At 32.8% G+C, this 27,341-nt stretch overlaps 1 protein-coding gene across 7 annotated transcripts in view; it reads right to left on the bottom strand.

The window, feature by feature from the left end:
* Dach2 (dachshund family transcription factor 2) overlaps positions 1 to 27,341 on the bottom strand; it is a 497,078-nt gene that overhangs the window by 85,289 nt on the left and 384,448 nt on the right. For all 7 annotated transcript variants that reach the window (XM_076562911.1, XM_076562912.1, XM_076562907.1 and 4 more), the window contains 3 exons: positions 17,432 to 17,604; positions 3,999 to 4,134; positions 1,484 to 1,567 (listed from right to left, as the gene is read on the bottom strand). In XM_076562911.1, coding sequence (XP_076419026.1) covers positions 1,484 to 1,567; positions 3,999 to 4,134; positions 17,432 to 17,604 — 393 coding nt within the window. The remainder of the gene's footprint in view (positions 1 to 1,483; positions 1,568 to 3,998; positions 4,135 to 17,431; positions 17,605 to 27,341) is intronic.

Here is a 27,341-nt window from a genome sequence, read left to right on the forward strand (position 1 = left end):
GAACATTTTCTTCAAACAAAAAAATGTCAGGTTGGTGAGTCATTTTGGATACAGTCTGAATGGATTTTTCTGTCAGGAAATCCTAGAATGCATAAACTTTTACATGCTCACATATTAAAGTCCCATGCAAAATGCAAGTTATCATTTGAGGCATTTATTATAATAGCAATCACACAGTTTTGCCAGGTGCAGAAATCAGTAGGCTACATGAAAAATAGCAGCATTTCTTCATTTTTGGAATTTTGTTAATAATGGCAATGTTGGCATTTTATATTTTCCAGAGCTATTAATCATCTATAAAAACATGATGATATTCAAAGCAGATGTGAAAGCATATGTTTGTTACAGTTGTATAAACTGCTTACTTGTCATACTTAATAAATGTTAAGACATACACAGTAACTTGTTCCCTTTCAGTAACTGAAGTCTATTTGAGAAGAATACATTTGCCTTACTATCTCAAATACAATGAGTAGAAGGTGAAATGAAAAGCCATTTTTTAAGGAAAACTTTCCATTATAATTTGGATGTAGTTTAACATGCTAGCTACTGTCTATTATTGTCCTCATCAGTATATGATCAAACTATTTGTGCCATTCCAAAGCAATAGATAAGGAAATACATTTAACTATGTGTTTTATGAAAATAAGTTGATGTGCCTATATCCTCATGTTCCAGCAGTATACAAAGAGCTCTATCTTGTTAGCTAGAATTTCATTACCTGAATAAGAGTTAAAGCACTCTAATATACCGAACCTGACTTGTTACAGCCTGACAACTATTCTGTAATCAATCATATGCACAGTAGAGTCCCAAAGGGTATAGTCTTTCAGTGTCTGGCTAAGAAAATACTAAACATGTGGCAAGGAAACCAACCATGGATCAATGAAATTAAAATCATACACTTTTCCAAATTAAAGCTAAAATGCTCATCTAGGTAATAATGAAGCAAGTTAAGTCTCCAGAAGAAAGAGAGAATTGTCCATTAACTATTCATCATACTGAATCTAATTTTCTGAATAATATGGACATTTTAATAGAGATAGAATATATATCCTTCTATAAAGTAAAAACAGATAATTTAGTAATCTTATATAAAAGTGTGAGTTAATATTCAACTCAGTATGTCAGCAATAATGCATAGCTTATAACAAATGATTATATATCCTCCTATATTTTTATGTCTTTAGCTTTCAGTTCCAGGGAGAATCACTTTAAATTGTTCTACTCCCTATCCTCTACAAAGATATAGTTTAAGTTAATATGCTTCAGCAGATCATAAGCCTGGTTGAGGACATATCTATCTGTACTCCAAATAATTACTCAGTAGATTATCTTGGCAAGATTTCATTTGATATATCCAAATTTCATATGTCTTCAGAATATGACTATTAATCTACTCTGATTTGGACAAGAAACACAATACTGTGGTGTTTAGAGTTTGATCTTCATACATATATCAAATAAGCCAAAATCATTTTACCTTTATTATCCCTTTGGATTTTTTTCATGGTTTGTCCATTATCTTGGTCAACAATAAGTTCTTCTCTATTATTGGGCATCATAACTAAAAATGAAAAAGGGTACTCAGTATACTTTCATGCAAAATCTGCAAAAAAATTCATAGAAGCACATAAATTGCTAACATAATGCAACAACTAATATATATTTTATATACTTTTGCAACATAAGAAAGATTTGCTATGATACCCATATATCTTGAAAATAAGTGTGCTGACTAATCACGTGATTTTTAAAGTATCATTCATAATTAGTACTAGCACTATTGGTAATATATAGCATTTAAATCATGTATGTATTTCTTCTTTTAAACAAACATACAAATTAGTATTTAGCTCCATTAATAATACTTTCCTCAAAATACTTCAGAAAATAATTTATCACATAATAAATCATGAGGTTAAAATAATTTAGCCTTCAACTTACCATGGAGAATTTCCCAAATATATGTATAATTGATAGTAGAATATAATTTTCTGGCACTTATTGTGAGTTTTTGCAAAACATTGATACTCAAGGAAGCAAAACATACTAATTAGCAATTTATCATTTCATTCTCTGTAGTCATATTTCATTGACACACTTCTATAAATAAGATACAGTCACTTTACAGCTAAAATCTATTAAACCTTTCCATTTAATTGTAGATAATATTTCTGTTATGCTTAAGCAGCTGTGAAATGTGCATACAGTGACCAATCACTGTAATTACATATACACTATTTGTCAATAATTTTTCTAAGATATTAAATTGTCTATGAAATATTTTAGTTTACGTTGAAGTGTAAGTTACCCATTCTCTTATGCCATATCATTCAGCAATATGTTTCCCTATATGTTCAATTTGTATCCAGTACTCAATAATTGATTCTCTCCTGTATAGATAGATAGATAAAAATTATAGAGATATAGATAACATTCCAATTTTCTTTCAATATCCTAATACAAAATTATCCCAAAGAATAATACATGCTTTATTTTCTTGATTCCTTAAAATTATTCAGTTACAGCTTCTTGTTTTGCTTATATTCCCTGTAATGATTTTTACTCACATTTGTAACAACTACATAGTCTATGTCCATAAACTAGAGGAAAGTTATAAATATCTCTTTCTGGGATAAAATTAGTCACTAAAGACCAGTAGCCTCAAGCTGTTATTCATCATTTCTTTAACTTTACTGGACATTAGAATCTCCCAAGGAGATGGTAAAAATTATGTTGCTTCTTGAGCTGTGTTCTAGATCAAGTGAATTAAATTCATAGTGTGCTGAAAAAACTCCACAGGTGATTATAATATAGATCTTGGTTTAAGAATCACTGAGCTAAGTATGGAACTAGAACTCAGGCAATATATAACAGTGATACACATACACTTGGATGAAGTTCCACAAAGGAGAAATTATCTTTATCCCTCCATAGTACAAATCTAGAACAAAACACATATCCTATTCTCCTAAATTCCTCTCTTCCATCAAAGTCCAATTGTTTGGGAGAGCGTAAAACAAGCACTAATATGAGCTGTAAAAATCTAGAAGACATAAAATATTGCCAAAGATAGTTTGCTGACAAAAAAAGCAAAAAAAAAATCATTTTCCCTCAAGGAAATACATACATAGGATACTGGATTGTGTAGATATAATAGAGCTATGAACATTTTACCCATCAAAAATAATGCATAATTATTTTACACTGAGAATTTATTATAGCTGAGTGTTCTGACAATTTCTGTATAGATGAGTAAGATCATAGAGAATAAAGTGTTAAGCAAAGTAAAAGAAAAGCAAAAATATATTTATCTCCTCATATTTCCTTAGTCCTTTTACTTTGTAAAATGTTTTTTCCCTCAGAGTCAAGGTTATATGATCCCATAATAATTCAGTGTAACAGTCATGGAAGAAAATACTTCCATATTATAGGAAGAGAAAGTAATAATGCCTAAATGGTCTACCCAAAAATTTAAAGATAGCTACTATAAAAGTCCTCTGCATGAATTCAAGTGTCTTATAGGCCCTCTCACAACCAATTTCTAAGATGTAAAACGTAGGAATCAAAAAAACGTAGAGAAAAACATTTTCAAACATTGTAGCATAGTGTATGTTGATTTGCTTTTTAGGTACTTTTAAATGACTGAAGGGTATTTTATCTCAAATATCCCAGAGATGCTGTACCTGTTATGTATAATAATAGATGGTACATATCAACATATTCATTGGATACTTATATTGTACGAAAAATAATCTCATGATATCTATCAGTCCCATGAAATTGAGAGATACACTAAAGGAAGACCTTTCAGGGAAGCAATTCAGACACTTTACATTGTTTTCTGTATTACTTCAAAAACCATGATTACTTCAAAAGTCATTTATATGAAAGAAGTGGCAGCTCCTCCAGGATCTTCCTCTTGTCTCAGTTGTGGGATGTGGAACTGCCTGAAAGACTATCTCCCAATTACTTGCTTCAGGGCAGACACTCACCCATTCTCTCTGAAGGATGATCCATCTGGGATGGAGAGCTGGACACACTGCTGCTCGGGTGAGAGGAGGTCTGGCTCCCAGGGCGATGATTTTCTTCAAGAGAGGGAACAGGAGAAGGACTCTCTGGGATCCGCTCCTGGCACAAAATGAAACACAAAATAATCCACAAATGCACTTAAAGCACCCAGAATGTTTTGGCAATAGCATTGGAAATATTCACCTCTCACTTATCCTGAAAGTGCACACAGCACACTACATGGACTTAAATACTTAAAAAATAATTTTAAGAAACTAATGTCATGTAGTTAGAATTATATTAATAGAGGGTGGTGTATCCCACAGGATACATTCTTTTAAACTCTGTTTCTTTTAGGTGATTTCCCAAATCTGTAAGACATTCAAAGTCTAGTAGTATATTGCTTACAGAAGGAAAACTTTTAATGGAGGGTGGGTAGAATCTCTAAAGGTTCATCATCATGCATTCCAAGTAGTATCAGTTGATCTCAGGTGTCAACAACTAATAGAATACTAAAGTAAAATGCTAGGAAGAAATGATACAGCACAAAAAAATTCAACCATCACTTATATATCTAAATATCACTTACACATTATATATATATACATATACATTATATAATGTACTTATTATTGTAAATTATCAAGGTATCTACCTGTATCATGAGTCTATTTTTTTCTTTCATTTATATCAATGGTCTCTCTTGGAGCATTTTTTCTATCACTCCCATCTCTTTTACTTTCTTTTCACTCTCTGACTCTTCAAGTAGATTCCTTGTACTAAAGAATGACAATATCTCCATTATCAGCATGGTAGACTCAGCTACAAAAGTATTGCTTTGCTAATTAGTGTCCATGGCTAACTGGCCAAAGTATTCACTAGTCCAACATGTCCCACCAGGCTCCACTGTACAGTTTTAAACTCATAGTCACACTGTTGGTCCTGTGTAAATCCAGTGGCTCACAAAACATAACAAAAGTATATAAATGTGTGAGAGGGACAATTAAGAAGGGAGCATGTCAACCTAAGAGGCAGATAAGAAGGAATAGTCTGAGATTAATCAGAATGTGTTATACAAATATATGAATTTTTAAAGAACAAATTTAATAAAAATTATAAAAAGAATAGTAAAAATGTTCTAAATCAACTGAAAGTCTGATAATTTTTTTATATTTCAAATCACTTTAGAGAAGTCCAATGTCATACATCAATTTATAGTTAGGAGTGTTTCAAAAAAATCTTTATGAAACTAGGAGGTTAATTTCCCCAAAATGATGATAGCTCTATGAACAATTTCTTCTTTGCAAGTAAACACAACCATTTTTTAGCCCCATAATCAGTATGCATCTATTTAAATACTTAACTGCAATGTGCTCTGGTTCATTAGGTGGCTACTGTTGTGTCTCAGTCTAGTTAAAATTTCACAGCAAGTTAATCTGTTTTATTACAAATGAGAATGCAAGTGATAATGTCCTTACCATTTGCCAAATACAGGGTTAACAGTATTTGCAACAAATCAATAAGGGCATTTAAAAAGAAAATTATAAATCTAAAGCCCCAATCATTTTTACTCATTGATGACTTCATTTTATGTGTCATTTATGACTTTTACAACCCTGTTCCTCTTCATGTATTTCATTCACATCCCATCAAAAACAGCTGTAGCTCCTGAAAAGCATTGCAGAATTGTCTAGACTCAAAACAGCAAAGGAGAATTTCTGAAATCATTATATTAGCACATAATTATTCCTTATTTTTTCCTACAATTAGTAAAATATCTTTAACCATAACTCCAAATCTAACAAGTATTTATACTGTTCAATGGTTAGAAATTAAAAACAAAGCGTCACTATCAGAAATAACATACAATTTCTTTATTTTGAGGTGTATCACAAATGGTCAAGGAAGACAAAGATCATATTAAATAATTTGAAAATATATTGATTATTCAGGGAGAGAAGGAGAAATTCTTAGAATATTCAGTTTTTACAGGGTTCAACACAGGAAGAGTTTGTAAAATTTACTTTGTTAGCATTAAAGTATCAATCATTTTATGGGGATCATTTACTTCATCTCAATATATACTTTTACTTGTTTGAATTAGATATCTCTGTCATTTGATTCAATGCAAGTACACATGTAATTCATTGCCTCTTAATAATGACTACCACATTGTTGATCTTTTCATTCTGATACTTTATTTTTTTAAAGCACTCAATGGAAGTATGCAATATATAGTTTGCCTTTTCACTTTTATTTAATTTGAGTTAAAGTCAAACTGGAATAACATTTCCAAGTATTAATCTATTGATGTGTTCCTAAAAGATTTAATGGTATTTCACTTCTTAAGGGTGGCTTTTGGAAGCTAGATATTTTATTTATGTGTTTGTCCTGCTATTTTATATGTGGTTGACATGATCTTTCTCTACTGTCACCAGAGTTCTACAGAAACAGAATAGCTGGAAACTTGACAGACTTTACTAACAAAACAAAGGGGGGAAATAAAAGGTTTGTTCATTGTTGATGCTCACTTAAATTACCACTAATTCTAGGGTAGAATTTGATAGCTAGACAATTGATAGTTAAAGTAATAAAATCAGTAAATGTTATGGATCTTCATAAACCTGTGTTAACATTCAGTATGTGTTTCACAATCACAAATTCACTTCTTTATTTAAGTTACATAAATGAGCACATCATTTTTCACAAACTTAGAATAAAATAAGGTAGGAGTCTATTGGGGAGAAGTAGGAAAAAAAGGGCTGTTTGGCAATTGTGAACTTCCCTATTCTAGGATGGGACTTATGAATATGTATATATGTATATGGATTTAGTAATTTATGAAACAATAACTCTTATCTTTTACCTGCACAGGTGGCTAACTAATTTACAAATAAGAAAGAATACTTTAGATATTAGGGGTTTTCATTTGTTAGGTTTGGAAATGATAATATCAACCCTAATTTGGAAAAGGCAACTGATATTGTGCAATAGAGATGATGCCAGATTTGGAGTACAGCTGGAACATACAATCATGAAAAATCTAAAATGTTCTGGACACTCTAAATGTGTACCTATGTAATGTTTGGATAAAGGGCCCTCTCACCTCTCCTATGTGATTTATCGTGGAAGAGGATGACAGATTAAGGGAATAAACTTCAATATCTGTTTATAGCATAGGACTCAAGTGGTAGAATGCATATTCACTGGAAAATACATGGCTTCTAAATTATGTTGTGGACTTGGAACTCTGCCACCCACCCAAGGAAATAAACAAACAAAGATAAACAACCCCCCTTCAGATTCAGTGTATCTTCATCTCATGTCCTGAAAGATAGTAATAGCTTTGTTTTGCTATAGAACACTTAGAATAAGATTTAAGTAGTCATTTTCAGTAAATTCAAATAATCACAAAAACCCCCATGTTGACTAATTTTAATACCAGATGTTCACATGCTAATGCCACTGCCTTGTGACCATTTCCTATCAATTCATTAATTGCCAGCTGCTCAGCCAAACTAGAAACACAGCTAAACAGATGATATTGGTAAACAGCCAGATAACTGCTTCCTCCTTAAATTCCTTAGATTTATCAGAGAAAACTATGGCGCAAAGGCATTGCAAAGCTTCTGAAAAATGCAGAAAATAATATTCAAGGCACCAGAGACTCAAACATGGATTATACCTATGTAACAGTCATGATTTTTGCCTTCAGAATCTTGCCACATACAGTTATATGTAACACTTGCCAGGCTAATGATTATAATACAATTTCCAACTCATGTTATGGTTATATTACTTATTAGCTACAAATGCTAATAGCTGAGCTGACACTAAAAGGATTTGAGCCAGAACTAAAATATACTATGTGCTTGGCATAGCAACATTCCCAACGTAGTTTCTGACAAAATAACAAGAACAGCTAAAGCAAACATTTGTTTGAAACTGTTATCTTTTCTACTTTTGGAATTAAAGCTTGTATTGCTGATTATTGACATTGAAAACAATTGTCCAAGCTTAACAAACATTAAATTCTTAACTTTAATACAAATATTTTTAGTTCCTCATAACTCATATGGTTTTATGGCCTTACTTCAACATTGTCTTTCCTTTTTCATTTGATATTTTCAGACATTTATATAATGAATTTTAGTAGTTTTTAATCCACATTACCCTTTCTTATCTCTCTTCCTATCTCACTCAAACCCTTCTTACCTCTTATTCTCATGCTTTCTTTTCATATGTGAGTCACAGATTTAAATTATTCTTTTGTCCAGGCAGAAGTTGAAAGTTATTTACTGGAGCAATGACAACTTTCCAGTGACTGTCACTGAAGAAACTTCTCCCTCAGAGAAAGGTACAGATCAACTTTCATATTGGTATGTGCACCCATGGACTGGGAACATGGCTCCAGATAAGTGCATATACTTCTTTAGAGGATCCAAGTTCCCATCTAGCTGCTAGGTCAGATAGACTATAACTGCCTGTAACTCCAGTTTCTGCTCTTCTTTAGACAACTGTATACATATACCCACACAGACACAAATACACACACACACACACACACACACACACACACACACACACACAATTAAAATGAAATCTTAAAAAGTACTGTGTGTACCCTTTTCTAGTCCCCAACTAAATAGAGCCCACTTATTTTCAGAATCAAAGCACAAGCAACCACTAAGGCAAGAGAGAGGGACCCATGTATGAAAATGAACCTAATGGATGTGCAAACTAGAACCCACATACTAATAAGGAATCTCTCATAAGAACCTATTTAAAGGGAAGCTATTCTGTTGCAGTCTAGTTATAGATCATATTAGTCATGGCTATTACTATATGAATTATGGACTATAAAACATAATAAATTAACATTTCCCAATACATATGAAACACAATATACAAAGAATTACTTCAAACATGTTTACAAATTTTATATCATTTAGCATTATGTTAATACCCTGAACTAGGCATAGTTATAATCCTCATTTTATTGTAAGATGAGGCAAACTAAGACACAAGGAGATCAACTAATTTGACTGAAATCACATGAAAATGTTTGAATATAGCATGATTCATATTCACACAAATAGCTATTATGCCACAATACAGTCTTATAAGAAACCTATTCATGATTGAGTCTTATTAAACTAGCAAAGTACAATGACTAAATTCCTAAATGGTATTAAAATATCCAAGTCATTTTTATTGTTCTATATCTATTTCATTTTCATATTTTTTTCAAGTTTTTTTTTGTAGCTATTACCCCTGGATTGTAACAGTCCATCCTGGAGTGTTGAGGCTTATAAGATTCAGAAAGGAAACAAAACTCATGAAGTTCCTCAAGTAAGATTACAAAAGTTCCTTCCAAAGGATACATAAGTAGTAACAATTGCTGTTGAGAATAGATTCTTTGGTCAACTTAATCTGTCTGTAAATTGTGAAGGGAGCTTCATAGTTATAGCTTTCTTGAATTGTCACCAATACTGTGGTGTACTTCTCAATAACAAGGTTGACTTTAAATCACTTATGCTCCAATAAGTAACTCCTCAACTGCACTTCTACAAATCAGTCCAGTACATTTAATGGTTCCTTAAGCAAGATTTGAGGGGTAATTTGATAATTTACTTGGTTCTTTGTGGGTGACCATCCTGTGAGATAAATAAACATTATTTTCATCTCCTAAGGGGGGAAAATCACACAAACACAAATAAAGATAAAGCCTGACAGAACCAAAGATAAACTGGGTAAGATTGGCTACATGGACTCCTTAAATGGGTGTTGATATATCCAACTGATGGTGATCATTATAAGGGAGTAGAGTCATCCTGGACCATCTCAACATGTGTGCCTTTCCTCACATGGTATGAGATGATGTGCTTCCTTGTTAAAGAGGTTGCTCTATTGTCTGTGTTGATAAACAACATTAGAGAGCTGTGTGTTCTTCAGGGGAAGACCTAGATAGCACTGTCTTCCTTATGATTGAAGTTGTACACTTAATAACTGTAGTCTAACACATTAGTATTAGGAAGTATTGAAAATGAACAGACCAGTGATTAGAGAATATACTGCAGTCCTTAAGCATATATTGCACAAAAAGACAAGATTAATGGTAAAACACTGTAGCAGTTGTTGCTGTATGGCCACTGTAGTGCATAATATGAAGTGTAATTGATGTTAAGATGGCAGCCTGTTGGAACTTACTCATTGTGTAAGGGAATTACTATAATGGGAAAAAGTCATATGAACATATTCTATGTTAAAGTGTTCTTCTTCAGACCCTAAGTGGATACTAAATGTGAGGGAAGGGATGGCAAGACTGCAAGCCACAACTCCAGAGAGGATAGCTAACAGGGAAAGACCCTAGGAGGGACACATGGATGATCCTGTGAAGGAGAAGTGGATGAGATCTACATGAGTGGACTGGGTGTGGGAGGGTGGCAGAAATTCAGAGAAACTTTTAAAGCAAAAGTGAAAGAGTCTCTCATGTTCTTGGACATGGAGTCAATCATTCTGAGGATAGAATGTAAACAATGTAAATAATCATTCCTCATTAAAGACCAAAGCTTCATAATCTAAGATAATGTAAGGGACACAAGTCTTTGATGGACTGGCTAATATGAGCCATTAGGGACATTTGTTTATCATTTTCTGAATATTAGGGACTGGAAGACAATGGAGATAGATAGACATTATTTAAAGAACTGGGCGCGAGAGAGGCAAGATTTAATGATCAGGTCCCTGAGGCTGATGGGAATGTGTAAAGAAGATAGTCAAGAAATAATTTAATGCAACAAGATCCTAGGGACTGTGTGTTTTACTGGATTTCTTGATCCCAATGATGGTACATTATCATTATTAGGTAGGAGAAGCTTTAGAAAATCTGAGCGACTTAGCCTTCCATGTAATTTGGCTCCATAGTGTGCAAAGGCAATCAGAAAAAGATAAGAAAATATAGAGTCAAGCAACAGAGTTTGTATGGAGCACTTGAAAGCAAATATGGCACGACTTGAGCTCGACTCAGGCAAAATATTACAGAAAGAAAAATTCTGTTCTGTTAAACTTAAATAAGAGTTTATAACTAAATAACAGTTCATAAATGCTATAAATGATAGAACAGTGCATATTTAAAGGATTAACTTTGTCTCAATTTGTTTAATTCCCCTACTTCAGAAAGGTATACTGGAATTGTTCATTCAGCATACGAAATTCTCAGAAATTGTGTCTAAGCACCTTTAATCCCAGTACTAAGGAGAAAGGTATATAAGTATTGAAGAGACAGGAACTGAACCCCTTTCAGGCTGAGGAGTCCTAAAGGTAACACTTGGCAGTGGCTTATTACTTTGTCTCTCTGAACTTTCAGCATTTACCCCAATATCTGGTACTGTTTTTTTTTTATTTAAAGACCTATTTAAGAATTTGAAGAAGAAAAAAAAAAAAGAAATTGTGTCTAAGGAAGAGGTTCCCATTCCAGGCACCGCAAAATCCCATACTCTGTCAGACCCAAGATTCCACCAGAGTGACAGCCACAGCAGGCCAGAGAATTAGCTCATTGCCTCTAGGCCCTGTGCCAAGTCAAGCAGCTTGAGCAGGGCCCCCTGAGCACATCAGGATTGGACATAGGCATATGAAAGAGGCCACAAAGCAGCATCCCAGGATAAGGAAGCTGGATGGCTCATGAAATATAATTACAGATTATAGAGAGCTTAATATGATAAGCTCTGCCATTCACACTGCTATACCTAATACTGTTCTTTTAATGAGCAATTCATACAAGTCATGGAGTGCTTTCATGCTTTATTAGACCATGTTGATATGTTTATTTAGTAGTTCCTTAGTAGCTGATCCCTGGTATCAACTGGAATCTACTTGGATTGGATAGTGGCCACTATTCCTAAGGCTTTCCCATATCTCCTGTGAAAACATTTATGCTGTGGGATAATGCTTTTGTACACTGGTTTAATAAAACATTGATTGGCCAGTAGCAAGGCAGGGAGTATAGGTGGGATAAGCAGACAAGGAGAATTCTGGGAAGAGGAAGGCTGAGTCAGGAGACACTACCCGCCATGTAAGGAGTAGCATGTAATGGCACACAGGTAAAGCCACAGAACACATGGTGACATATAGATGAACAGAAATGGGCTGAGTTTAAGTCTAAGAGCTAGCCAGTAGTAAGCCTGAGCTAATGGCTGAGCAGTTTTAATTAATATAAGCCTCTGTGTGTTTACATGGGGGATATGAGTGGGAGAGATTTGTCTAGACAACCAGCAGGCCGGGACACAAGAAAACTTCAGCTACAGTTTTATTTCATGGAAAATAAAACTTTAACTTAAGTTTGTTACAAATTTGGAAAAGCATCTGGCAGAACAGTAGAAGCAGAAGCGTGACGGGTTTGAGATAATGTATTCCATGAGGGTGAGAAAAGGCACTTCCAGAATCCACTGAGGTGTTAAATTAAACTATGGATGAATCACATCCTTAAGAATAACTCTTATTTTGCTCAATGAATAGACTACCAGACTGTTTTCTAAACATTTATCTTTGCATCCATAAATTAGTATAGCTCCCAGTCCTTACCAGAGATGTGTCTTCTTGAAGTGGATAGTGGTTAATACTGAGATACCTCACTGGTCAAAGTGCAGAAAATATGTGTCTTTGGGATGCTCAGCCAAAATGGGACTTATGTTTTATAAACATCACCACCAAAGACTCAAGAAACATAACTGAAGATGGGGCAGAAAGACTGAAAGAGCCAGAAGTTGGAGAAGACTGCTGAATAACAGCGTCTTCTGAATATGACAGGGCTTTTGCCTCATGAATTCACAGCAGTGATAGTTGCCTCCATAAAATAGAGAATATCAAAGTTTCATCATGGAGGGGAGAAACTTTTGAAGACCCAATGCCTAGCTACAAAGACAATGGGAGCTAATGGCTGCTGAGGAAAGGAGAGCCAGTTTTCTTTATGGATGTGGTATCTGGTAGGTTGTCCATGCTCTAGTATAGTCCTACTGTCATGAAAATATATAAAAACTAAATAGACTCGGTATATTAAAAATAGGGGCACATGAAGTTGGAAGAGGATATGGTTAACATTGTCTTGGAGGAGTTGGAGAAATGAAAGGTAGATATGATCAACACACACTATATATGTATGAAATTCTAAAACAATTAAAAGAAATATTAAAAAAACACTATTGGCCCAGGGAAGAGTTGAGGTTATTGTCACTGCTGTTGGATTCATAATAGTATTAGAATGTAAGGGACTATTGCTCAAGATGAAATATGCTTTGGATATAGGACATGGATATCAAGCTTCCTCCCTGCTGGCTAACCTTCAAAGTACTGGGAGATTTCTTCCATGTAATTATTGTAGAATTATTGTTAATAGTTGTAATTCAAACTCTGTGATACACTGTTAAAATGCCATTTAAGATGTGCATGTTGGTATAACAATAGCAGGACTTTCATGAATTTTAGGAAATTCTAGGTAAACCTTTCCAATTGGATTCATAGTCCATTTCACAGGAAAGGACTCTGATCTAGAACTGTAAGCTAGAACAAAAGCTTGTGAGTCCGGTAGTCATAGGTCCTCATGAAGAAGGAACTGCTTTTAAATTCAGAATATATGTCTGTCAAATTATCTTCTAGACATTTGAATTATTATGTCATCAATTTCCTATTGCTGTCAGCTTCAATCAGTTATGGGAACTAATTACTTTTTTCATTGAGTAGTATATTGCAGACACCCATAGCTGGCTATGCTGCTGAGAATAAGTGACTGTTGCTGTGACATGATGGCTAATAGTGAGGGAGGAGGTATAGGCAGGATATCCAGTCAAAGAGTGGGTAGGATGAGGCATTTAGGCACAGGGAAAAAACAAAGAGATGCCAGGGAGACACCAGGGGCCAGCCAGCCAGACCAGAGGAAGCAGGAAAGTAGGACATACAGAATGAAAGGTAAAAATCCCCAAGGCAAAACCTAGATTACTAAAAACAGGTTAAGTTATAAGAGCTAGTGGTACAAGCTGAAACTAAGGTCAACCATTCATAATTAATAATAAGTCTCAGTGTCTTTATTTGGGAGCTGGTAGGTGACTCAGAGAAAATTCCAACTACAGTTCACAGGTCCTCAAGAAGAAGAATACAAGGCAGAAATATGTAATAATTTGCACACATTAACAATTTATTAAATTATGTTTACTATGTATTCAAATTGACAACAAAAAAGCAATAATAATTCTCAGCAGACTCTCCTTTCTGAACAATCACAAGGCTAATTGAAATACACAGGTTGATATGTTTCTTTTTTAACCATTTATTTATTCATTTGTATGTTGAGTGTTGTCTTGTGTGTGTGTGTGTGTGTGTGTGTGTGTGTGTGTGTGTGTGTGTGTGTGTGTGTGTATAATCAGTAGAATTGGTTTTGCTTTTTGAGAGATGATTTCCAGGTACACTATTGAATAATAGTTCGAATATGAGAGCTAGAAAGCTGAATTTGTAAATCAATGATAGTAATCTGAGCTTTTTTATTTGTAAATAATATTCAACATAATTTGACTAAGCACATAGGACATTCATAAATAAGTACACTAAATGTCAGGTTCAACTGCATCTGTGAGCATTCAAACAACCAAACATACAGTGTAACAATATAAAAATTATATATATATATATATATATATATATATATATATATATATATATATATATATATATGTGTGTGTGGGTGTGTGTGTGTGGGTGTGTGTGTGTGTGTGTATGTTCTGGAAAGATGCACTCAGTCACACTTGTCTCTACCTCATAACATTCATTGCTCTGTTTTTAAGATTATAAAATTATTACAATATTTCTCTCTTGCCTTCATTCTCTCCAGTACTTCCATACACCCTCATCACTATCAAATTTATGCTTTCACTTTTCATAAATCATTATTACATGCATATGTGTATTCACTTTAAGAAACCTGAAAATTGGAGACAAATACAGCAAATTAACTTTCAGGAAAATTATAAACAGAGTTTGGAATAAACTGGAAAGTAGTATATATATTTACTTGGGCAAGTATTTTGTGAATTTTCATGAATTGCATAAAATTTAACACACTGAATTTTTGAAACTTATCTTAGTCCATCATTTTGTATATCAAATTTTGATATTTACCTGTGTTTTAAATTGATTCTATTAGTTAATAAACCAAGAGGTTTTTATGAAGCAAGCCACTGGGACATAACCTAAAGTAAATTTGTCATAAAGAAGCCACATTTCATACTTAGAACATTTATTTCTGAATACTACATGTCAAAATTTTTATTTTTTATATAGTTTGGACAAATGATGAATTTAATTCAGACATTTTGTAAAACACTGAGCAACATGTATTTAAGTATCCTTTGTTAAATTTCTAGCAGAAAGTATTCTATGAATGTAGATTAAAATGTGGTTTTATTCTAATAGTTTCTATATCCCTCAAGTATTATAATAAAACTTCTTAAAATGTATCCTTGTCCAATGCCCACAATTTAATAAATTGAAATTTGAGACTGTGCTTCACAAAAAAGCTCTTTTGAAGCAATTTCTTTTAAAATAAAGATGAAGGTTCAAAATGTACCTTCTTATAGTTAGGTATCGTATTATTAACTTTCTGTTTTTTAATAGAATTTCTCAACGTTTTGTGAGGTTGTTTCTTTAGTAGCTATCCAGTTTCAAAATAATAGGAAATGAATTCCATCAGTTAAGTAACATCTTTGGACAATTTGTTCACAAAAGCAACTGTAATTCTCAGTTAACACCGTGAAGACATTCAAACAAATAGGACATCAACACATTAAGAGCTATATACAGTAAATAGACTTCCACTTAACCACTGAAATATATGTGACTTTATAAAAATGATCACTTTTCAAGTTGAAGTCCATCAACTGTAATGCATTTCCTGACATCATCTCACCTCTTCTCTAAGCTTGAGCTCATCTATCTCTCCTCTGAATTCCCCCAATTATTTGTTGATTTACATATATTATCCATTAGTTTATCTTCTTAGTACAAGTTTGAGTACTCATTTACCTCATATTTAGTTTGTAAGCTCTTGGAAGTTAGAAAGTATATCCTATCCCTTTCTTTTACTGTCCATTGTATATGAAAGATAAAATATCTGTCCAATAAATAAAAGGAAGAAGGGACTAATTAACGGGCTTGACTGACTCTTCTCCTACCATCCTATATACTCTTTATCACTCCCTCATCAAAAGAAAATATATATTGGAATGTATAGTTCATTTGCTATTTGAAACAGAAAAACAAAGCATGAGTCAAAATAATAGGAAACAGTAGTAATTACAACATATAATTTGTTTTTCATCACCTAATTGCCATAAACTTTTGAAAAATTATGACAATGTGATTTTGACTGTTTGACAAATTATTATAAATATTTTTTAATGTTTGCTGGGTTTTTCATCACACACACACACATATATATATATATCATCATATATATATTCTTCTTGCACAATTGTGTACACATTTGTACATGTGCATGTATGTGTAAGTGCATATGTATGTGCCTATGTAGCTCGGGGGTTGTCATCAGTTGTCTTTCACTATTTCTTTTCCCCGTTACATTGTGAGAGAGTCTCTCACAAAACCTGGTGCTCACTGACAGGCTAGAACGATTGGATACCATGCTCCATAGATATGGCTGTCTCTATCCTTTCAGTTCTCAGGTTACAGAAGTACATGACAATGGCTGGCTTTTTTATGTGGTGTTGGTAATCTGAACTCAGGTCTTCATGCTTGGGTAGTAGCACTTTATCAAATAAGCCATTTCCCCAGCCAGGCTCTACTGATTTTTACCAAATATTTGTTCATATTATCTCCAGTTAGCCAATGGATAAATAGTAAAGTTACTGTGATTTTCATTTTAAAATTGAAGAAATACATTTATGAGAGTGAAGTATCATAATACAGGTCATTCAATCAATCAGTGGCAAACTAGAATTGGCACCAAAGCCTTTCTGATTATAAATACTGTACAGTGAAGAATATCTTACAATTTTCTCTCAAACTTCAAAAAAAAATGTACCATGTTTGCATTGCATCATCCCACAAATAAGAATGTATTTTACATACCCCTCCATTCTGTGATTAGTTTGGCCGCACATCCTATACACTGTGCATTTGAATTCGACACAAGACTTGAATAAAAGAGAGATCTGTGGCAGTAGCAAGAAAACAAACCCAAATAATAGCAAATCCTGGCAGGCCTAGTAAGAAACCAGATAAAAAAAAACACTGCACAGTAATGGAGTCAATGATCTCTGTGTTATTACTGACAATTTAGTGGTACTGCTGATATTTATCAAAGCTTGTATGTAATTAATACCTTTGTCTTCTTCAGAATAGTGATTCCTACCTTTATAACAGAGGCACCAGCTCTGGAGAGTGGACTGTGAATCTGAGCTGCAGCAGCCATGTTGGCAATAGTATTGAGATGATTCATCTGATTCATTGCCATGGCAACTGATGCAGGAGGTAAGCTGACTGGAAGTAGGGGATGAGGCATCATCATAAATGGCAGATCCAGACCTAAAAGAGACAGTGTTCAATAAAGTAGTTACATTAAGGCACTAGGAAGATTTTCTAAAGCATCTTCATTCATTCTTATTAACATTTTATAATTGTTTTATTATATGGTAGTAACATTGTGGGCCATCAATAGTATCAGTAGGATTTTACAATGTTTAATATCTGAAAAAAATCTCCTTATGTTCACATAATTTTTATTATGTAACTTTCTGAAACAGATTTAATAGGTGAGTTAATAAGGCAGAATACATATCACCTAAGATTCAAATTATTAAAGAAAATAATTCTTCAATAACAGGAATGCTTATAACTGCAATTTGAAATCTTTGTTAATAAAGAATAAGTATCATGCTAAAATACCAACCTGCTTTCCATTTTAATAGTAAATATCAATATTGTATAATATTACCAGGAATTTAATGCATTTCCTGCAAGTTGAAATATTTTCATGTATTTTAGATATCTTAAATGATAACTCTCAAATATTATGCATTCTACTTGTGATAAACATGTCATTAGGTAAAATGTTACACACTAAAATAGTTGTCTACTTTTTGCTTCTCAAATTGGTAAAATTAAAAACCGTCTTTGAGCAATTCCAAGATAAAATTAAACTATGTGGATATTAGCCTATTAAAATGTATTTAAAAATCATTCTGTTACAGTAGTCTTTCTGTTTAGGACAGTGCTCAAAAAATATTCTTTAACCTATGTTCTAAAATATCATTACATTTTTTTACAATTTATTATGGGCTATGCAAATATTATTATGGATAGCACTCATATTGATACTTCTTACAATAACAAAATACTAATATCTAGTTTTTCCTCTCTGCCCTCTCATTTTTATTTCTTCTCGTGTTATAACAAAGGGAGTAAGAAGAGGTGTTTTCAAAAGGCATTGTTATCTAATTTATGAAAACATAAATTATATGTTAGTTAATAGTAGCAATGCTATCACTCAAATATGTGCTTTAGGAAAACATTTTCCCTCATTATCTGAATGCACATATTTTACATAAAATTGTAAAATGAAATCCAGCTTAATTAGAGTTTGAAAGAAAGAAGTGGTGAGCTATTTGAGGTCTATCTTCTGAATTCAAGTGTGATGGTTGATTTAAAGCTGTTAGGAAGTACACTGAGAGTATAAGGTAGCAAAGTACACTAAAACTCCTAAATAATGAATACACCTTCCCCCAGTGTTTCTGTTGAAGGCAGCCATAAAACGCAGTCACTAGAGTTGTACAAGGATAAAAAGAAACTTAGAAATTTATATTATATTTGAAAGTCAAAGAAAAGGAATGCTTTTGTGTAGTACGAATCTTAAAGGTACTTATTAATAAAATCAAACCTGAGGCCAGTTATTGGGGTGAATGCTGGAAGATCAGAGAAGCAGAACAAGCCACAGCTTCCTCACCTTGCCAGTTCCTGTTTCCTCAGACTGGAAGCCTATGAGTCCTCATATCCGAATGGATCTCAGCTGAACTGCTGCTAGAAGCCTAAAAGCCTAACCAGCCAAATGCTTCTAGTTTCTGGTCTTCATGCCTTATATACCTTTCTGCTTTCTGCCATCATTCCCTGGGATTAAAGGCTCACTTTCTGGGATTAAAGGCATGAGTCACCATGCTTGGCTGTATCCTTCAACACACAGAGATCCAGGTAGATCTCTGTCTCTGGAATGCTAGGATTAAAGGCGTGTGCTACCACTGCCTAACTTCTATGTTTAATATTGTGGCTGTTCTGTCTCTGACCCCAGTTAAGTTTATTAGAGTGCACAATATTTTGGGGAACACAATACCACCACATTTTTGGACTCCTTACAATTATATGCCAGATAAGATACATTAAATGTACCTACCAGTATTGACTTACAGTATTCAACATTTAAATGCATTTTAGGAACAGTTTAGCACACTAATGTATCAGCTATAAAAGATTTTTCTTGAGATGATTAAGTTATAGAACTCTCAGCAGAATAACAACATTGACTTCAAAATGGCTGTCCCTGCTATATGCAATTATTTTTTCTCAAAGGAACAGTTAAAGTAAGTCTTCATTTTAACTTGATAATTTCTTTCTAATACATTTCTATATAATCTACAACAATCTTTGGAAGTTATTGTTTCTGAGATTTCTTTATAAGCATTTAGTTGTAGATTGATATATAAACCTAGTTTGATAATTATAGGTACAAAGTGAAATCATAATGATGTGTTGAATGTGGACAACAAACACTCAAGATATTCATCTCCTCAAATACTTATAATTCTGGAGGGTATTATGTTAAGTGAAATAAACTAGACACATAAAGATTACATGATCTTTCTTATATGAGGAAACTCTTAAAGTAGAATTTCTTGTTAGTTATACAAAATTACTTGCATATACATGTGTTTATATACTCTATTAATCATATATTTCAAGCTATCATGATGGAGTACTTAATAACATATGATAATTAATTTGGATTCATCTTTATCCTAAGAAACTTTACCTAATTTTCCATATAACAAACATCAGTAACCTTAAAAGGCTCTCTTCACAAATCCAAAATCATCTCAAAAATCAAGAGCTTGATTCTTGTTTATATGCACATTATTTTAGTCACAAATTAAACTGTAGATTAAAAGTTGTTATCAATGTCTTCCTTTATTACTGAAAGACTTTAATAAACTTTAGTTCAATTTATACTTTCCTTAATAGTGTAGTAATCTTTTATTGTTTTCAAATGATATTCCAGCATCACCCAGACACCATATGGTCACATCAAGAAATAATTCTTACTTTGAAGTTCAATTGACATGCAAACTAAATGCAAACTACAAACAGATTTTAACAATTGACAGTTTTAAAATACAATCCATCAAATATTTCAAATAACCACAAAGGACTTAAAAGTCACAATTATAGATACTGACTGGAAGTATCTAATTATCAATTGGCTATAATTCCTTGAACTCTAAGCTAATATTTACATTACAGGCCAGTTACACATATAAAGGATATGCAAATATGTAATGATTTAGTTTCACCTTTTGCTAAAGCTGAAAACATTAAATTACAATCCAATAGTATGCAAGAGTATGGCAATGTGGTTCATTTAATTCATGGGCTAGATGTGTATATAGACTTTTAATAACATGGTAATTAAGATAAATCTGAGTTTTAAACAATCTTCAAAATGAGTTTTCTCATTCCTGTTAACAAGGATATAATGCAAGCTAATATTAGCATCATTTATGTTGTACCTTACTATTCTAGCAACTACTAGCATTCTTATATAAAGGCATGAATCATTTCTTCCTAGCCATGAAGGGTGCAAACTTCAGTAATACTCCAATTATCCTCCTAAGTATGACATCAATTGGTCTCAAGGCATGTCTGATTATTTCTATATAATCGTTCCATTTCTAGAGTGATATCATGTAGTCAGAAGTTTCTCTGATCCTGCCTGGCCCCATGGTCGGACGAATCTCTCCAACCACATCTCACAGCAACTTGGTCCCAAGTAAACACACAGAGGCTTATAGTACTTACAAACTGCATGGCCGATGGCTCAGACTTCTTTCTAGCTAGCTCTTATAACTTAACTCAACCCATATCTATGAATCTATGTATCGCCACATGTTTTGTGGCTTTTACATGTTGCTCCTTGGATGGCTGTTTGGCATTTCCCCTTACTCTCCTTTTTCCTCTCACTATCTCTCTTGGATTTTCCCACCTGGCTCCATCCTGCCCTGCCATAGGCCAATGGGAGCAACACATATTCACAGCATACAGAAATATATCCCACAGCAATTATCATACAGCAGTCTCTTCAATAACAATTCCTAATGTCTCTGATTATTCTTCCTGAGCCATTTCAGTGACCCTCCACTCCAATTTGTAGACTTCCAAAGACTACTTATTACCACTACAATAAAGCACAACATCCATGAATTTGATTATTGCATTTCTAGTTTTGATATCGCATTGTTTTGCATGTATTGTTCACTCTAGTCCCATGGTAAAATATGTATTTCTCTACAGATTTAACTCACTGTAACATTACCTCACATAGATGATTTCTCTTGAATTGTATCTCTAATGCAATGCAACACAGCACAAAATAATTTTTTTTCACAACAACCTTTGAGGTAAGTTTTATTGTCCCCAATTTTTAGATGGAAAATGGAACATTTTTTTAAAAATGAAATCTAATTTTATTAAAGGATAGTTTGCTTCTCCCAGTGGTGACCCCACTTATTGGTTGTCCAGTGCAGAGTGGTCATCCATGAAAACATATACACACCAACAAAACAGACTAAACAGGTTTTATTTATGTTTTTATGCAAACATATACATATAGAGGGGAGGAAGTGATGCAATTCTATCTCAATTCAAAACAATGAAATTCTATTTTAGAGCAGTTTTAGGTTTATAGAAAAGATAAGCAAAAATTCTGCTATACTGTATGCAACTCTACTGTGCCTGAACAAACAGCTAACTTTCTTACTAGTTTATTACATTTCTGTAGTATATTGTTATCATCAGCATATCATTACTTATGAATTATTATTCATCAAATTTTATAGTTTATACCAGAATTTACTTTTTTGAACTATTCCTCACCAGTTATTCAAAATGCATAATATATTGTATCTATGGTTTTAGTATCATACAGAATAATTCTAATATATCAAAAAATGTATTGTGCTTTTCTCATAAGCTTTCTTTTCTACTTAACCAATGGCAACTACTGATCTTTGTTCTGTCTCTGTAGATTTGCTTTTTTTCCTAATATCATTTAGTCAGGTTCATGTATTATTTAGCCTTTTTGGATGCTTTGTTTTTCCCTTTCACATGTGCACATAAGGCTCTTTCAAGTCTATTTAAGGAATGCTAGGTCATATATATTTTACATATACTGTTCTATAATATTTATTATCATAGTTATTTGACCCATTTACATATTTCATTACATCTTGGTTGCATTCAATATTTAGCAATTATAAATAAAGTTATCCTAAGCTTTAAATATGTAGTGTTTGTGTTGGTAAATGTTTCATATTGATTGGTGTAAATATGAAATTTTTTATTTGGTTTGTAAGATGTGCCAAAACCAACTTCTATAATTATTGTGGTGAATTGCATTTCTCCCAATTATGAAGCATTTTCTTCAGGGTTCACAATTCTGTAAGCAGTTTGTGTTTGAACAGAGTTTTGGATTTTACATAATCTAATTGCAGCATAAGGATATCTCATTTTAGCTTACAAATCCCTAATGATATATGATACAAAAAGTGCTTTCATAAGTTTATTTTGCACCCATATATTTTCTCTGATAAAGTTTCTGTTCAGGTCTCTATGTTTATATATATATACATAGATAGATAGATAGATAGATAGATAGATAGATAGATAGATAGATAGATAGATAGATATAGATATAGATAGATATAGATATAAATAGATAGATATAGATAGATGATAGATGATAGATAGATAGATAGATAGATAGATAGATAGATAGATAGATAGATAGATAGATAGATAGATAGATATTCTAGAAGTTTTTAGCATATATGTACTTGGGAAAAATATATCTCCACTCTATATTTTTTCTTTATAATTCTCTTAATTGTGTGTTCAAGAGCAGATTTGAATTTTATAAACTCCAATTTATCAATTATTTTTACTTTAGTGATCATATCTTTGTTATTGTGTGTAGAATATATTGCTGTACCCAAAAACTCATAGAAATTTTTGTGATGCTATCTTCTGTTATTTTTCTGTTATGGTTTTGGCATTTACGTTTACAACTGTGATCCATTCTGAGTTAGTTTTGTAAAGACTGTATGGTCTTTTTTTAGACTCAGTGATTTATTTTTGCATGGGGATTTCCACTTGTTCAGTGTCATTTGCTAAAAGAACTCCTCTTTTCATTACTGTCTTTTCTTCTTGACTGAATAACAACTGGGGACATTTATGCAGGCACATTTCTGAGTATACTATTCTATATTTTTTATCTGTTTGTCAAATAAACCCCTGACTATGTGAGTCTTCTCACACTGCATTGGATACTTTTGACATCTGATTACCATATAAACATTAAAATAAGTTTGTGAATATGCACAAAATACTTTCCTTATATATCAATCATGATTATATTGAATCTGCACTTGAAGTTGAGAAGAATTGACATTAAAATGCTACTAAGCTTTTTTATTCATGAACATAGAATGTCACTTCATTTATATAATCTTGGGTGTTTTTATCATAAATTTGTAGTTTATTTTCTATAGATCTTATATACCTTATTATGTTTACAAATAATTATCTCAACATTTTTCCTTATGTAAAAATATTTTTTTTAATTTCAGATTAAAATGGTTTAATGGTAGAACATAGGAAAGTGACTGATTTTACATTAACTTTTTACCTTGAAATATTGCCTTAATAGACTAGAGACCATATTGTGAAATTTTTGGTCTGTTTTTTCACAGACAAACGTCACTTTAGAAAAGAGTTCAGTTTTCAAAATCAATATAATTTTTACATTTCTAGAATACATATTTGTACATTATTGAAGATGTTTGCATTTCATTCATAGAAATATTGAGGTGTAGTTCCTTTTTATTGTGATGGTATTGCTTTTGACATCTGAACAATGCTGACTGCACTGAGTATGTTAGAATGCCATTTGATTTCTATATCAGTGAAGAGATCATAGATATCCAATGTAAATTCTTCTGTAACATCTAATATTCTCCTGTGTATACATCTTGACCTGGTATTTTATATTTTGGAAAAATATTAATTATATATTATATATTCAATTCCTTTAATGTATTATATACATCTTTGAGATTATTTAGTCATTCTTGTTATAGAATTTCTAAAGTGTATCTTTCAAGAAATTTTTATCTAAGATATAAAAATATATGATAGTTTAAAATGTTTATCTATTATGATATTATACATGATGAGATCAGTAATGATGACCCTGTTTCTGATAATAGAAAAACATGTCTTTTTTTTCTTTTTGTTAACCTGCTAACAGGTCTATAAGTGTCATTGATCTTGATAAAGGATCACCTTTCACTTCTATTGTTCATTTAAACTAAATCTCTGTTTTGAATACACCAACTAGCACTCTATTATTCATTAATTGTTTCCAAGTTACTTTGGATTCATTTGACTTACATTTTTCTAGGAGAAAGTTCAGGTACGACCTGCCAGTCAGTCTACCTGGAACACTGCACTTCTAAATAAGAAGCATGATACACCATGCTTCTGGATATTCTCAGACTTCAGAACACTGAAAGTGCTAATCAATCACAGTCCATATGCTTCCATGATGTAAATGATTGTTCTCATGCAATAAAGCAGATTCTGATCCCCGAAACCATTTCTGGAGTTGTTCATCTCCATGCCTTTTACCACCCCACAGTTATTGCTGTTTTGTTGTTGGGAAATGCCCTGGTAATGATTACAATGGCATCTTTTTAGTTTTCTAAACAGGAATATTCATTATTTTTTTTATCATTCTTATTTTTAATGCATTATTTCAATACTATAAATTTGTCTCTGAGCACAATTTATGTCATAGTCCCAATGTTTTGCTAACTGGTATTTTCACTTTTGTTTTTATATTTTCATTTTGTCTTAGTCATTTGATTCATATTCTATTGGAAATCTACTTTCTACTACTGATTTGTACTTTAATACCATTATGAATGATGCATTTTTATAAGATTTTATTTCTTTATATTTGTGCTGAAGGATAGTCTGTATGTTAAATTGCTCTGATTGGTCAATAAATAAAATACTGATTGGCCAGTGGCTAGGCAGGAAGTATAGGTGGGACTAACAGAGAGGAGAACAGAGAAAACAGGAAGGCAGAAAAAGACACTGCCAGCTGCCACCATGACAAGCAGAATGTGAAGATGCCGGTAAGCCACGAGCCACGTGGTAAGGTATAGATTTATGGAAATGGATTAATTTAAGCTATAAGAACAGTTAGCAAGAAGCCTGCCACGGCCATACAGTTTGTAAGCAATATAAGTCTCTGTGTTTACTTGGTTGGGTCTGAGCGGCTGTGGGACTGGCAGGTGACAGAGATTTGTCCTGACTGTGAGCAAGGCAGGAAAACTTTAGCTACATATTTGTTAATGTGGATTTTATGGCCCATAATGTGTTTATCTTGGTGATGTCCCATGTGAATTTAAGAATATGTATTATTCTGTTATTGGATAAAGTAATTTAAAATGTCTATTAAATTCAGTCATTTAATTGCTCTGCTCAGTTCAGTTATGCCCTTCTTATAGATGTGTCAATTACTTCTAGGCAGGTGATAAAGTCTCCAAGAGTAGATTCATCCATTTTCTTTAAATTTATATCAGATTTTATCCTCACATAATTTAATGCTGTATTCAGTGCAAGAACTTGAGGATAAATAATGCCATTTTAAAGGAAATTTATAAATTTTTTGTTCCTTTTAATCTGGCTTTTAGAAAAAAACATAATTACTCCAGTTTTTTTGATTACTTCAGTTTTATAGTTGTGATTCCTTCCCTTGTTATTACTAAATATATCTATATTAGTATTTTAAATGAGGTTCTTTTAGGAAACATATTTATTAATTTTTTTTCCAAGAGAGGGTCTCTCTGTGCAGCCTTGATTGTCCTGGAACTCGCTTTGGAGACCAGGCTGACCTCAAACTCACAGAAATCCACCTGTCTTTGCCCCCCAAGTGCTGGGATTAAAGGTATGTATGACCACTGCCTGGGTAGATGATGATTGCCCTTGCAATAGGCTGGTTGGACCAGTGTGAGACCTGAGAGAGTAATATTTATTCTTTCTTTTGTAAACCTTTCTTATTTTCTTTGCTTTTTATAATCTTTTCTTGTGTCTTCTGTTAGTTTTGTTGTATTTTGCTCAATCAGTAGATGATTTCAAAGGGAGCAAGTTCATCATTAAGTGAAAACAAAAAGCATTCATGTCTGATGCCATTAGGATACACGAATCAGTTACTATCATTTAATTGGCCAATTCAGGCCATTTCCATGAAAAGTGGTTATTAACCTAATTTAAGTGACTTCTACTTCTATTTTTATTTGTTCTTTTAATGTTTTCTTAATCTCTTTTAACCCATCCTCCATTTGTGTTGCCTTCTCTTGTTTTAATGGAACAATTTAGATACAATTTGTAACAATTTCACTCCTACCTCTCTCCCTAGTCTCTCCTCTCCCTCCCATGTCATTTAGAGTTAATTTTAGTATTTGGCTTAGGCTATTTTAAATTAATGATTTTTTTGAGATTTTTGTATATGAGTTATGTATTTATAACATTTCTACTCCTCTCTCTCCCCTCCAACTCCTCGTCTATCCCCCACTCTCTCTCAAACCCATTATCTACCTCTTTAATCACACACACACACACACACACACACACACACACACACACACACACACACACAAATATAGTCTGATGAGTACATTTACTGTTGCTCATATGTGGATGTGTTTATGACTAAAGGCTTGGGTTGGAATCAACTGTCAGGGGACCTATCTCTGGAGAAGTTTTCATGTAGATTTAGAACTTATCTAAATGTAGTTTAAAATATTACTGCATAACTATATGGATAGTACAAGTGCCACATAAAAAGAGTATTTTCAAATCTTCTCTCCTAGTGCAACTGATTTCACTTATCTACAAGGAATAATCACCAAATTTGTTATTTTTATGACCAGATT

Source organism: Peromyscus maniculatus, chromosome X (assembly GCF_049852395.1).
Source record: "Peromyscus maniculatus bairdii isolate BWxNUB_F1_BW_parent chromosome X, HU_Pman_BW_mat_3.1, whole genome shotgun sequence".
NCBI classification, from domain to species: domain Eukaryota; kingdom Metazoa; phylum Chordata; class Mammalia; order Rodentia; family Cricetidae; genus Peromyscus; species Peromyscus maniculatus.